Source organism: Mercenaria mercenaria, chromosome 13, assembly GCF_021730395.1.
Source record: "Mercenaria mercenaria strain notata chromosome 13, MADL_Memer_1, whole genome shotgun sequence".
NCBI classification, from domain to species: domain Eukaryota; kingdom Metazoa; phylum Mollusca; class Bivalvia; order Venerida; family Veneridae; genus Mercenaria; species Mercenaria mercenaria.
In genome coordinates this window covers 61,678,686-61,692,805 of record NC_069373.1, presented here as the reverse complement: position 1 = coordinate 61,692,805, position 14,120 = coordinate 61,678,686, and the positions used below count along the sequence as shown (strand labels likewise).

At 35.0% G+C, this 14,120-nt stretch overlaps 1 protein-coding gene across 1 annotated transcript in view; it reads left to right on the top strand.

The window, feature by feature from the left end:
- Positions 1-8,540, top strand: part of LOC123530600 (protein O-linked-mannose beta-1,2-N-acetylglucosaminyltransferase 1-like) — a 53,422-nt gene extending 44,882 nt beyond the window's left edge. The window contains exon 26 of the mRNA XM_045311381.2: positions 884-8,540. Within this exon, the coding sequence (XP_045167316.2) occupies positions 884-980 (97 nt within the window). The 3' untranslated portion in view covers positions 981-8,540. The remainder of the gene's footprint in view (positions 1-883) is intronic.
- The last annotated feature ends 5,580 nt before the right edge of the window (positions 8,541-14,120 follow it).

The window sequence follows — 14,120 nt, the reverse complement described above, 5'->3', positions numbered from 1 at the left end:
AAATACATGTCAATAGCAGAGACATCACTATGACATCACACAGAATACACGTCTTCTTTGATCTGCTGGTGTCTGTTTGATTTGCTGGTGTCGGCACACATTAAAAGAAACAGTTGTCAAACAGGTTTAACCCAGTTTCTGATGGCAGGTGTCAAAAATTTGCGTAAATTTCAGTTACGTTATTTTATTCACAGAAAGTGTCAGTGATAATATTATGTTTCTAAACGAGTAAAATTAAGTGGATTTGAGGAAATTACTCGAGCTGATCATGGTAAGATACTTTCTAAAGGTCAAAAAAGAATGTGTAAGCTTATGTAATATAAATCCCTACTGCTTTGTTTATCAGCAGTCAGTTTACAAAACAAGTGTCACCTTTGCACTTCTCCGTAATCTGAAGTAGGCGGAGCTTAAATTATGCTTTCGTGTATTCCAGTCAAGTGTCAACAGGCTGCTAGCGGATAACTGGAGGTGTGTCAATAAAAAAATCGGGCGACTTGAATTTCGCTTTGATGTTAGATTAGAGCGAAGTGGGGAGCTACAAAGCGACTATTTCGCTCAAGTCGCTCCCTAGCTCGAGCCCTGTGTATTTTTTTTCAGCTTTTGCAAGATTGTTTTCTATGAATGCAATTCATATTAACCCTAACCATGCTGGACACGATTGGTTTTGCCTTTGCGACCAGTGCAGATCATGATCAGCCAGCATGTCTGTGCAGTTTGATCATGATCTGCACTGTTCGCTATTCAGTCAGTATCTTTTTTGTAAGCACCCCTTTTAAAAATCAGTGGTACTTTTTAAATTGAAAGATGGACAAGTTCATTATAGAACTTCAGTATGGTAAGAGTTAAGGATGAAATATGTGTATATTTTGTTATTCTGTTTCAGGTTTACATACACGGGGAACAATATAATGCTTATTGGATCAAGCTCAGACTTTGCTGCATTGAAACCAACCGAAATACAGTATTACAACTTCAGATGATTCCAGAACATTAAGAGTGATATCTTTTATTTTCAGTGTGTTTGAATAATATTCTGTGATTGTGATGTGCAGGGAGGGAAATGACAAGTACTATTCTGAAGCTTCAGTATCACTACTGTGAAATCTCAAAGAGCTATAAAAATAAATAGATTGGCAACTTGAAAGGCATATAGAGCAAATCTCGCCAACCTCCCATGACAAAAAAACGAGATCTCGTTTACCGGAAGTGGCGCTTTCTCCACGCGCCATTTTGTATGCGAAAGCAATTATTCATCGGTAAAATAATTATCACCGTATGACCATGCTTCTTTTGATGGCAAAAAAAAACGTGTACTTCATGTCTTAAGACCATTTCACATTAAACTAATTTTGTTTTAGAAGCTAACATGTATTTTAAATGTAGTTTTAAAGGCACAAATTGTAACTCCATGCTTGCCGATGTTTGTTTTTAGTAAGATAACGCCGAATCACGCTCTGACACGAGCTCACGCGAGATTACAGCCAGTTGCCATTCTGTGTATTTTATACTTCTTTGGAAATCTGTAGTATTTCTGAGGGACTCATTTTCATGGTTGTTTCAATCCATGACATAAAATTCCAGTGTACAAGTAAAATTATGTCTCCCACCATACAGTGGTGTGGGAGACATATTGATTTACTCCAGTCTGTCTGTCTGTGTGTCTGTCACAAAGCTTGTCCGCACTCTAAGTCGAACATTTCTCATCCGATCGTCACCAAACTTGAACAAAATGGGCTTGACCATAAGACCTGGGCCAAGTTCTATAACTAGCCAAATCCGCCCAGGCGCTTTTGAATTATGGCCCTTGAATTACTGATTGGGTCCATTCATCAAAGCCATCAAGAGAAACTAGAAATTTTTCAATGGGGTCCACTCATCAAAGCCATCGAGAGAAACTAGAAATTTTTCAATAGGGTCCATTCATCACAGTCATCGAGAGAAACTAGAAATTTTTCAATGGGGTCCGCTCATCAAAGCCATCGAGAGAAACTAGACATTTTTCAATGTAATGGGGTCCACTCATCAAAGCCATCGAGAGAAACTAGACATTTATCTATGGGGCAGTTGTGGGAGACATGCGCTTTTCTCAAAAGCATCTCTAGTTATGACTCATTTTATATTCAAAGTTGAAATCCACAAATTCATACCTGCACAAAATAGCCATTTTTATCCCAAATAGCAGACAGCTTAGATACAGAAAATGCAAGTTTGGCACTTTAGTGGTAGTTTTTTGCTCACTTGTGCACAAAGTACTCAAGGTGAGCTGTTATGATCACTCTGTGTCCATTGTCCCTTGTTAACAGTTTAACTGTTTACACTCGAGTACATAGTTTGAATCTGAAAATAATCTCAGATGGTTTATTTGGGTGCAAAATCAAGGTCACTATCTCAGATCATGAAACAACTTTGTTTACAGTCTATAGGAAGTATTTTCTTGTTTTGATCTGTATGAAGCATGTTCAGAATGTTTGTCTTTCTAAAATCTAGATGAAGGCTGAATCTAGATCATCTGAGGTCAAAAACTAGGTCATAAGATCAAATCATAGAATAACCTGTTTAACACTTTAGATGCTTATTTTTCTACTTAATCTACATAGAACCTTGTCAGAATGTTTGCCTTAATGAAGTCTAGGTCAGTTATGAAACTGGGTCAAAAACTAGGGACAAAATGGTCATGTCATAGAAAATCCTTTTTTTACATTCTAGAGGCCATATTTTATTGTCTTTATGAAATCTAGTTTAGGTTGAAACTTGATCATTTGGAGATCTAAAACTGGGTCACTGGGTCACATGCTCAAAAAATGCTTATATTTTCTACTTAATCTGTCTGAAACATGGTCAGAATGTTTGTTTGTGTGACATCTTAGATTAAATATAAAGCTAGGTGACATAGAAACTTGGTCACACTTTTGAAAACTTGCAATCAGGATAGAGGTCACAATTTTTACCTTTCCCTTAATTAATACAATGACAAACTTGGTCACTAGGTCAGATAATAGAAAAAGAAAATCAGAAATCGCATTTTTGAATAGATCTTATGGAACTTTTTTCTCCATCTAGTTTTATACTAAATACAGTTGATACCTTCCATGATACAGTTTGTCATGAAACATAAGCAAGGTCGAACAGTCAGGGTCAGGTGAGCAATTTGGCATCACAGCCTTCTTGTTTATACTTTACTTACTGCAACCTCCAAACAGTGTCCTCAACAGATGTTTTGAGATGTTTGTGCTATTAAAGATAATGTGCCAAATTACTGCCTATGCTCATATAAAGCTTCATATTTACGTCCAGTGTTTCAAAATTTAGGAAACATAAATTTTATCAGTAATGAAAATGAAAAACAAAGTGATGAGGTGATTATTTATCTACAAAAGGAAAACTTCTTTTTGTTGTAAAACCAGAAAAAAAACTATCTACTAGTGTTAGTCCCACACTAAAATGCAGTGTAAAATCAAAGGAATTTAGTTGTACATATTATGATAATTAATATTAATTTATGAACTTTTTTATGTTTTATAGACATAGCTATTTGTATTAAAAAGTATGTATTTGTGATGTACATTTGAAGGCAATTATTCAGGGTACAGTAGGACATAAATGAAAGTTTGAGGCAGATCAAAATTTATGGACCTCTATTAACATTCATTTTAAACCTATAATATGTTTCAGCAATACTCCATCTCAACCACTCTCATCTCATGGAAACTCGTGGAAACTTTTTTCCAAATAAGAAATCCAGTTCTAAGAATAGAGGCTAAATATAGCTTCTAACATATATTTAATAAACATAAATTTTACAAGGATTGCAGGTAAAGTAGACTTACCTTTGTTTTTATATGAACTAGAGTATATAAGGAGATATTCATTGGATGAATTTGGCACACTACAAGAAGGGATAGAAATGACACAGAGATGATCACTGATTAATTTATTATAGTATTCCAGTCTCCTCAAACAAAATGTATTTATCAGTATTACACTTGTTTTAAAATGGAAAAAAGCCTGAAAAGTAAATTTGGATTGCTAGTCTGTTGTCTGCCTAGTCTCAAGTGTTAATATTGACACTGCTGTGTTATATAAATTATATATTGTGTAGTATTTTATATTTTTTCATGAAAACTTGTTTATTATAGTAAATACTTTTTAGCTCACCTGTCACAAAGTGACAAGGTGAGCTTTTGTGATCGCGCGGTGTCCGTCGTCCGTCAGTGCGTGCATCCATAAACTTTTGCTTGTGACCACTCTAGAGGTCACATTTTTCATGGGATCTTTATGAAAGTTGGTCAGAATGTTCATCTTGATGATATCTAGATTAAGTTCGAAACTGGATCAAATGCCATCAAAAACTAGGTCAGTAGGTCTAAAAATAGAAAAACCTTGTGACCTCTCTAGAGGCCATATATTTCACAAGATCTTCATGAAAATTGGTCAGAATGTTTACCTTGATGATATCTAGGTCATGTTCGAAACTGGGTCACATGCCATCAAAAACTAGGTCAGTAGGTCTAAAAATAGAAAAACCTTGTGACCTCTCTAGAGGCCATATATTTCACAAGATCTTCATGAAAATTGGTCAGAACGTTCACCTTGATGATATCTAGGTCAGTTTCGAAACTGGGCCACGTGCCATTTAAAACTAGGTCAGTAGGTCAAATAATAGAAAAACCTTGTGACCTCTCTAAAGGCCATATTTTTCATGGGATCTGTATGAAAGTTGGTCTGAAAGTTCATCTTGATGATATCTAGGCCAAGTTCGAAACTGGGTCATGTGCGGTCAAAAACTAGGTCAGTAGGTCTAAAAATAGAAAAACCTTGTGACCTCTCTAGAGGCCATATATTTCATGAGATCTTCATGAAAATTGGTCAGAATGTTCACCTTGATGATATCTAGGTCAAGTTCGAAAGTGGGGCACGTGCCATCTAAAACTAGGTCAGTAGGTCAAATAATAGAAAAACCTTGTGACCTCTCTAAAGGCCATATTTTTCATGGGATCTGTATGAAAATTGGTCTGAATGTTCATCTTGATGATATCTAGGTCAAGTTCGAAACAGGGTCATGTGCGGTCAAAAACTAGGTCAGTAGGTCTAAAAATAGAAAAACCTTGTGACCTCTCTAGAGGCCATACTTGTGAATTGATCTCTTTAAAAATTGGTCAGAATGTTCACCTTGATGATATCTATGCCAAATTTGAAACTGGGTCACGTGCCTTCAAAAACTAGGTCAGTAGGTCAAATAATAGAAAAACCTTACGACCTCTCTAGAGACCATATTTTTCAATGGATCTTCATGAAAATTGGTCAGAATTTTTATCTTGATAATATCTAGGTCAAGTTCAAAACTGGGTGAAAGTTGGTCTGAATGTTCATCTTGATGATATCTAGGTCGAGTTTGAAACTGGGTCAACTGCGTTCAAAAACTAGGTCAGTAGGTCTAAAATTATTAAAATCTTTTGACCTCTCTAGAGGCCATATTTTTCAATGGATCTTCATGAAAATTGATCTGAATGTTCACCTTGATGAAATCTAGGTCAGGTTCGAAACTGGGTCACGTACGGTCAAAAACTAGGCCAGTAGGTATAAAAATAGAAAAACCTTGTGACCTCTCTAGAGGCCATATTTTTCATGAGATCTTCATGAAAATTAGTGAGAATGTTCATCTTGATGATTTCTAGGTAAAGTTCAAAACAGGGTCACGTACCTTCGAAAACTAGGTCAAAATAGGTCAAATAATAGAAAAACCTTACAACCTCTCTAGAGACCATATTTTTCAATGGATCTTCATGAAAATTGGTCAGAATTTTTATCTTGATAATATCTAGGTCAAGTTCAAAACTGGGTCACATGAGCTCAAAAACTAGGTCACTATGTCAAATAATAGAAAAAACGACGTCATACTCAAAACTGGGTCATGTGGGAAGAGGTGAGCGATTCAGGACCATCATGGTCCTCTTGTATTGTTTATTATTTTATAGCATATCATTATGTAAATAAGTTTCACACAAGTCAGAGTGATGCATGTTTGATGAATGGATGATATTTATATACATAAAAAGGTAAATGTAAGACTGTATAGATTTGCCATTCTCAAAAGTTCAGTGTTCATCTTCTCATTGTGGAAGTAATTCTGACTTATATAGATGAACCACATTCAGTCAGACATAATTGGAATGTTCCTTGGGTAGACCTCTTGCAAGTTCATTCAAAAATAGGCCATCTATGCAAAATCCTGTTTGCCATGGAAAACAAAAAGATATACAAAATCAGTCTTCCCCAAAGCTACTGACTGGATTTCAAAATGATTTCCCAGCAATGGTGACCCACTACCAAATTCCTTGAAGTCATGTTAAATTTTTAAAAAGCATGGCCCACGGGAAAGACCTTATTTGTTTTATGTTTGTGTAGAAAGAACTTTCAGTAGACCATAATATTCTGTGTTTTAAACCTTTGTGTTTTTTCAGTATGTGCAATAAAATGAATGTTCGAGAGCAATAATTCTGTGTTGAGATCCTTATGTATATAAGTGTGTTTGAAGGAATTGTTGATGTTGTTCTAGCCCTGTGTTATTTTGATATATGCAAAGGAAGGAATGTTAGGAAGCCACAATTTTCTGTGTTACGCCTCTTTATTGTTGTCTATGTATGTAAAAGAAGGAATTTTTGAAGGGACCCAGTGTGTACACAGACCTAGAAAAGTCATGGAAATTGAGGCTAGTCCTTGAAAACTCCATGAAAAATTACTACAACCCTATGTACAGATTTTGCCGCGGTTTACCCAATTCAGTTTCTACTAGAATACCATTTTTGAAAAAAGTTTATAAAAGTTACTGAAACTTAGATTGTAAAAGTGAAAAATGGTGGTTGAAAAGTCCAAGAAAGTACTCATTTTTTTGGATGTTCTGCATGAATAATTGGATCATAGTTCTCAGTGTTATGGTCCTTTATCATACCCTAGTAACAAAATAGATAGAGACTATTGTAGGAGTCGTGCATATTTGTCTGTCTCTAATTCCTCTTGACAGGTATGTCTCTGAAACCGTTTTCCTGTATTTTTTGCTTATACGCTTACACATATTCATTTCATAGAACAACAGGAATTATGCATGTCACTAGGTCCAAGGATTTTATTAAGCTAACAACACATATAACCTCTTCAGGACAAAATGCATGGTACACAGTCTAGGACCCTGTGTTCAAAGTCAAGGTCTAACTGGGAGGTCAGATTTCAAACAGTTTGATAGCTTTAAAATTGTTCACTATCATAAAATAATGAGAATCATGCATGACCCAGGCCACTTGGTCCAAGGTCTAGATCACACTTTGATGTCAGATGTAAAATAACTTTACTTTTTGTGGCCATTCCATGTCTTCTTAACCAAATTTGTGTCTGCATATATTGAAAGTATTTGAACCAGAGTCATCAAACCTCACAGGACTGCCATTCAGCGTGTTAATTTGTTCACCTGTTGTTTTAATAGAGATTTCAGCAGGTGAGTTATGGATGGCCTTTGACTAAGTAAAAAATAGTCATGGAAAGAGCCCTGTCACATGTATCTCGAAATGTATTTGACTTGAATGTATGAAATATTGTTAAAATCTACATTGTTGAAAAATTCTGGTCAAGATGTATTCGAAATTGTGATATGCTAATAGAATCCCATTATGAAAATTTGCATGAGGTCCAAATTGTTCTGATATTGTTGCAAAAAATCAAGGACCCTAACTTTTTTATTTGCCAGATTTGCTTATTATGTTCAGAAGCTATGAAAAATCATGATCTTAGTAAATTTAGTGTGTAAAGAATTGACCTGAATGTGCAAAACTACCTTAAAGTACTTACGCACAATTGTGGAAAGGAAATATTAAACTACATGTACCTCTGTTTTGATTTTTATCTCCTCAGAGCACAAAATGCTTAGGGTGAGCTATTGTCACCGTCCGTCCGCCCACCGTCCGTCTGCCCACACTCCCGTTTAAACAACATTTCCTCCTAAACCACCAGGCCAATTTTGATGTAACGTAACAGGGTTGTTCCTTGGATGGTCTTCTTTAAAAATTGTTCAGATAATTTTATTCCATACAGAACTCTGATTGCCATGGCAACCAAAGGAAAACCTTTAGTAATAAGTAACTTTACTTAGAATACTTAGTCATATTAGGTGAAAAACTGTTTCCACAAACTGTTGGGTGTCGTAACGTTTGACAGTGATTGGTACTAACAGGGTTATACTACCATAATGATGTTATTTAGTTAAAAGGAAAGTATGGTCTCTTGCTGGAACTGCTTTTAAAAGCATAGGTACTTATTTGAAAACTCGTAGTATTATCCGTTGCTGAGCAACATGTTTTGTTGTCTTGCCATGTAAATGCATGTTTTCGTTTTTTTTTATATATGTTCTTTTATGCAGTTGAAAAGATATGTATATGTTAACCGAATTATTGTTAATTCATCTAAATTAATTGTAAAGATACATGTATATTATAAACATATTTTATTTAAATTTTGAATATTTATATGGAATTAAAATTTATTGAATAAAATGTTTCTTAAAACAGCCTAACAAAAAAAAAAACGGTCTTGTCTTCTGCATAACTGGCCATCCGGAGAGACAAAACAAGACAGAGTTCTCGCTTGTAACTCGAGCATCAAGGTCAATGTCAGAATTTAAAGACCCAAGTAGTACTTGGTACATTTTGTGTCTTGTTATGTATGTAACATTACACATGAATGGCATTTGCCATAGCATATATTTGGTCGTAGTTTCTGTACAAGTTCGAAAAACTCTGAAATTGGACGTTTGCACATCCAGTCAGTGACTTTCAGTACATGTACAGAAACCCGCTTTGGATGAGCTGCATACATGTAAGCAAACCTTTAGAAACGTGAAATATTTTGCGTACGTATGCTGAATCTCGGAAATCCATTTTTTCTGTCACTCATGATATCATTTTGTGCTCTGATATAGAAACTCGGACTTATACATACTTGTATGTCGGAAAATCCTCATAGAACAATGAATATGCAGAAATTTGTGTGCTTTTTTGCAGAATGAATTAACAAGGTGTGTTTTGTGTACGTCCAAATTCAGGGTTTCTGCGTAGTTTTCTGAAATTTATATACTGTTAAAATAACTACAGAAAGTAGAAGAAAGACACAATCGACCTGCATTTGAACAAAAAAAGAAAACATAAATAATAAATGGAAGTAATCCATGATTCCTTGTTAATAGTACCACTGTCAATCTCACGAGGCAGATAGAGTTAGTTTAATGTAAGTGCAAGCCATGTACATGTGTGTTTAGGTATAATTTGACGTTAAAGTAACCATACGTTGTTGGCAACTTATGAAGATTTAATTTCTTCAACACTATTGTGGTATAAATTTATCAATTTAAGATTTTGGTTCCTTTTTTCAACTTACAAAAAAAAAAGATTCCTCAAATTTAAATAAAAAAAAAAAACCTTACCGAAAAGCGTGAATATAACGTTGTCTTGATATGCATTTTTATGACGTTTTATTCAGAACGAGTGAGAAAAAAAGTGCATGATCGCATCATCCGATTTTAGACTTCATTACAAAAATGCAATAGTGTAGTTTGAATAACGGACAGCAGCTGCTGCCTCAAGCTGTTAACTTCGACAGTTATGCACATGTGTTTAATTTGACATGTATCTAACCGTTTAAAACACTAACTTTTTCATTGCCAAGTTTGAACATGTCTTAATTTGCTATGCTCCCAGCGTAATGCACATCTTCCACCTTGTAGAAGATAGACACTCTGGTGTTGCTAGAGAAAACAGCTAGGCTATGTACACTCCGTAATAGACAAGAAATAGGGGATGAATCACACTATCTTTTTAAGTGTGACTATCTTGATAATGACAGACAAACTTATATCCCTCAGAATACTTTTCAGAACCTTAATTTGGCGAATTGTCAAAAGCTAATGGTAAAAGTAAAGGTCTTGTTTATTAAAGTCTCACCCGTATTGAAAGGTCCAGCCAATTTGACTTATGTAGAGATGGTACCTACCCAAGAAAATCTAAGGGGAACAACTCTGAATTGACCAATAAACTGAAGCCAACATAAAACATTGGTCAAAAATGAAAGAAAAATCAAATAGGTCCTTTTAACAACAACTGATCAGGCAGACAAAATATGACCTACATTTGTTTAAATCTCATTGTATTCAATGTACAATATGCACACTTTTCTCATGGCTTACACTGACAGTTATTTTATAAGTTGTAGTAAGGCCCTGAAAGAAAGTTTGGTAGTGCATGAAAATAAAGTAAAATAATGCAGAACTTCCATTAAAGAAATTTTACGACATTAAGCAACTTTAAGCCAAAGTTATTTATTGTTCCCAATGATGATACATTGGCTTACTCAGAATTTACATACTAAATCTTAAAAACATAAAATGTATATATCCAACAATGAAACATAACTGGTATCACGTTTGTGTAACAACATAGCCAAACTGTCATTTCAGTCGGTCGTTTTCGAATTGTTTCTTATGTTTTAGTAATTTTAAAGAATTTTCTCATACTTACCAAGTGTACTTTCCTGCAAATAATGTAACACAAAAAGTCATTATCATCAAATGAAATCACAACATTTTAAGGTAGTGGTTGTAAGTACAACATTTTAAGGTAACTGATAGGTAATGACTGCAATGTATTTTTAGCAATTCAACATTTTCTGGATGGAACTCTCACGATCATTGTTTTCCATGAAAATTAAATAAATACTGAAAAAGCCTAATATTATGGAGATTACTTTGATGATTTTCGTTACTATTAACTACAAGGTATTTATTTAATCTTGTAAACAAGGTAAGCGGGTAACTTCAGATATCAACATTAATTTACAACTTAAACTGCTTACACAACCTGAAAAAAAAAATACCGTTGGGGCCTCTTATTTATAATATATGAACAATTATCACCTGAATTGAGTGCTTTCATGAATAAAAAATATTGATGGCAAAATGGTGTAGGGGTTTGTTTACATTATTAAATCTTTAATATCTTCTTTCAGGTACATTTTTGGTATGGTTTTGGTAAGCTTATAATAAAAAGCATGTCATTCTCTTCCACTCTTGTCCTAAAACCATTGAAAAACGGCCAATACAAGAGTTGTTCATTTTGCTTCAGATATTTTAAGAACATTTTTGTTTTTACATGGAAAGGAGGAAAACCTAAAATATGTTTAGTAATTTGGTGCACTTAGCTATCTTTTCACTCTGTAAAAAATATGTAAAGATGAATTCGAATTTTTTTAGGTACCATCTCTAACTTATGAGACACCTTTATTGTGCGTACCAATTACCTCCCAACTGTTACCACTATGCCAGGTGCCAGACGGATAGAAGTCGGTAACCATTCATTTAACTAGCTCGCGGCTCACGAACAGGCCTTTTCAGAACGAGTCCCATACAAACATCCCCTGGACGAACTACGCCCCCCATGGGACTCGAACCTTCGACCTCCCGATCCTGAGGCAGACGCCTTAACCACTGGACCACGGTGACCGGCTTATGTGTAGCACTGATAAAAACAACTTGATTAAATTAGCTCAGTTTGTAAAATTAATAATGATGAAATTCTAACGAACTACTAGTATCTTCCTTATATATATATCAGTAAGCTGTAACTAAAAACTTTTAGACACTTTATAGTTAATATATTGTATTCCTTGAATTATTATTGTTATATATGCAAATTACTGAAATTAGTGAATACAGTACACATAAATGATCCAGGGTAGCCTGGAATAGATGATCAGTTACAAAATCTTTATGTAATTTTGTTCTTGACATGTTTTGTCATATTTGTTGTTAGCTTGACTATTCGAAGAATAGGGGAGCTATCCTACTCGCTCCGGCGTTAGCGTGAGCGCCACACAAATGTTTAAGTTTGCGTACCACCATGAATATTTTCAAAGTCCATTGAGATATTGCTTTCATATTTTGCATACTTGTTTACCATCATGACCCCAGTCTGTAAAAAGGAGGAAGCAACTCTGTCAAGCATTTTGACTGAATTATGGCCCCTTTTCGACTTGGAATAAATGTTAAAGTTTGCGTACCACCCCAAATATTTTCAAAGTCCATTGAGATATTACTTCCATATTTTGCATACTTGTTTACCATCATGACCCCAGTCTGTTAAAAGGAGGAGACAACTCTATCAAGCATTTTGACTGAATTATGGCCCCTTTTCGACTTAGAATATGTTTACTGTAATGTTAAAGTTTTACTCATTGCTTATATTATACTATCAAGCACTGAGAATAGTCGAGCGCGTTGTCCACTGACAGCTCTTGTTTTATGTTTGTATTCTCTTATGCCCTCTCGGGCCATTATTATTATTATTATACCACATTTATATAGCACTCTTTTCATGCACTTGTACACGTTCAAAAGTGCTTTACAGAATAAATTGCAAAAATACAAACAAATACGTATACAAAGATAATGCATTCCACATTAACAAAAATCATGAATGAAAACAAGTATAATTTAAAAAAAAAACAAGATAAAAAAAAAAAAAATAAATGTATCGGTCAGTTAACAAAATATTGTACAAAGAAGTGGGTTTTGAGCAGGCTTTTGAAAGCAGCTAGCGTGTCAGCTTCCCTGATCTTGATAGGAAGAGAGTTCCAAAGCTTTGGAGCAGTGCACGAAAAGCTGCGATTGCCATACATCATGGTATTAGATTTTGGCATAACCAGTGACAGCGTGTCTTGCGATCTTAGGGTCCTGACCGGTTTATACACTTCTAGCATATCCCTAATATAGGCAGGGGACTGATTGTGTAACGCCTTAAAGGTGTGGGTCAGAACCTTGTACTGCACCCTGTATTTCACTGGCAACCAGTGAAGCTCCTTCAGAACCGGTGTTATATGATTGCGACGGGGCGTCTTAGTGATTACGCGAGCTGCAGTGTTCTGGATATGTTGCAACTTGTTAAGTGTGCTGTTTGGTATACCACTTAACAAGGCATTACAGTAGTCTAACCGTGAAGTAACCAGGCTGTTTATAAGGGTTTTTGTGGCCATGAGATCAAATAAATCTTTGAATCTTTGTTTAGTACGTACTCGTTACGTGACATAGCCTGCACTGACCTTGTTAATGGTTCAGGCAGATGTTAATAGTACATTTGTATATAAAGGATATAAAAATGAATTGATGGACAAAAACATCTTTTAAAACAGCATCTCTACGGACCGTGACCTGCGTTACGTATATGTTAGTTTATTAGTAAACAAGAAAGTAAATTGGTCTGGCGCGGCGCGCAGCTGCGCGGCCAATTTAATATAATAAATGCGTAAACTAATAAACACTAACCTATCTAGTGTTTGAAATTATTTTAAGCTCACCTGATGGCTCGATGTCTGTCGTCTGTCAACATTTAGCTTGTGTATGCGATAGAGGCTGTATTTTCAACTGATCTTCATAAATTTTGGTCAGAATGATGACCTTAGTGAAATGTAGGTCAAGTTCGAAAATTGGTCATCTGGGGTCAAAAACTAGGTCACTAGCTCAAATCAAAGAAAAGCCTTGTGTATGCGATAGAGGCTGTATTTTTCAATTGATCTGCATGAATTTTGGTCAGATTGATTACTTTAATGAAATCTAGGCCAAGTTCAATAATGGTTCATCTGGGATGAAAAACTAGGTCAAATCAAAGAAAAACATTGTGTATGCCACAGAGGCTGTATTTATCAACTGATCTTCATGAAATTTTGTCAGAATGATAACCTTGATAAAATCTAGGCTAAGTTCGAAAATGGGTCATCTTGGATCAAAAACTAGGTCACTATATTAAATCAAATAAAAACATTGTGTACGCGATAGGAGTTTTATTTTTCAATTGATCTTCATGAAATTTGGTCAGAACGATTGCCTTGATAAAATCTAGGTCGGGTTCGAATATCTGTCATCTGAGGTTAAAAAGTAGGTCACTAGGCCAAATCAAAGAAAAACCTTGTGTATGCGATAGAGGCTGTATTTTTCAATTGATCTATATGAAATTTGGTCAGAATGATTGCCTTGATGAAATGTAGGTCAAGTTCGAATGTGGGTCATCTGGGGTCAAAACTATGTAACTAGG